We start from the raw sequence: 979 nt of genomic DNA, 5'->3' as shown, positions 1-979 counted from the left end.
GGGGGGGGGCGAATTGCGAGCTGGGAGAGCGAATCGCTAGAGATTGGAGGGCGAAATCACGAGGGTGTCGAGATTGAAGTATGTTCTGCTGCCGTGTTTGTAAGAGCTAATAGAAATCTACTTCCTAGTATTTCTTTTTAGTCGTAAGCGTTTCTTGGTAGTCCTTCACAATCGAAGATGACGGCCTGTGTCTTTTCAGCGGGTGTGACCTCGTGTTGCTTGTGAATGTTTAGTTGTTTATATTCGGTTAACAAATTGTAATCGACCCCTTTCTGGATACCGCGGCCATTTTGAATCCGCTCTCGCGAGAGTACGATCCAGCGAGAGCTCGCGTGATTTTATGATGTGACGGTAAGAACCTGGGCTGGGCCCTACGTAACAACGGGGTCCCCAATGGAAAGTCAACTGGAATATACATGCATTTGTATAGGATAAGAAGGGAGTCACAAGCACGATTATTCTTACCCGCCAGCCAGACAGTTCTTGTAGAATACAAGGTATTCCTGCTCGTTCCAGTCCCGCGGTACGGCGATCATTTTTCCCTCGGTTGCACACCTCGCATGGGCCGTGGTGTAGTTGACCAGCTCGTTGACATCGGATTGTGCCACGTACGTTTTGTTGTTGGGAAAACTGAGGTAACCAACCGTTGGACAACTCTCCGGGAGATCCCAACCTGTAAAACCATAATAATGACTGATGAATAGCAAAGTTCTTTCTATCACAACCATTTATTTTTTCAAGCCAACGTTTCGATGACCTTCTGTCATCTTCATCAGGGCAATGCTGACTGGTTTACTGTGCACTGACACTAGATATTGCTTGGTGCATAGTGCACTAAAGGTGTTACATAGTTCATAGTGCACTTAAGCTAGTTTTATCTGTTTACAATGCGTTCCGGAACGTAGTGTAATTGTGACATACATACTAGGCATTGTTACATCATAGGGAAATATGCGGTTCCAAATGTAAAGTGTTTCTA

General features: G+C 45.5%; 1 protein-coding gene across 1 annotated transcript in view; it reads right to left on the bottom strand.

Moving 5' to 3' along the window:
- Positions 1 to 461: 461 nt before the first annotated feature.
- The window catches only part of LOC109470103, a 33235-nt gene continuing 32717 nt past the window's right edge, over positions 462 to 979 (bottom strand). The window contains exon 24 of the mRNA XM_019768884.1: positions 462 to 673. Coding sequence (XP_019624443.1) covers positions 462 to 673 — 212 coding nt within the window. The remainder of the gene's footprint in view (positions 674 to 979) is intronic.

Source organism: Branchiostoma belcheri, unplaced genomic scaffold (assembly GCF_001625305.1).
Source record: "Branchiostoma belcheri isolate BF01 breed outbred unplaced genomic scaffold, Haploidv18h27 scaffold22, whole genome shotgun sequence".
In the NCBI taxonomy this organism is placed as follows: domain Eukaryota; kingdom Metazoa; phylum Chordata; class Leptocardii; order Amphioxiformes; family Branchiostomatidae; genus Branchiostoma; species Branchiostoma belcheri.
Note: the sequence above shows the minus strand (reverse complement) of the source record. Positions and strands in the feature narration are given on the sequence as shown.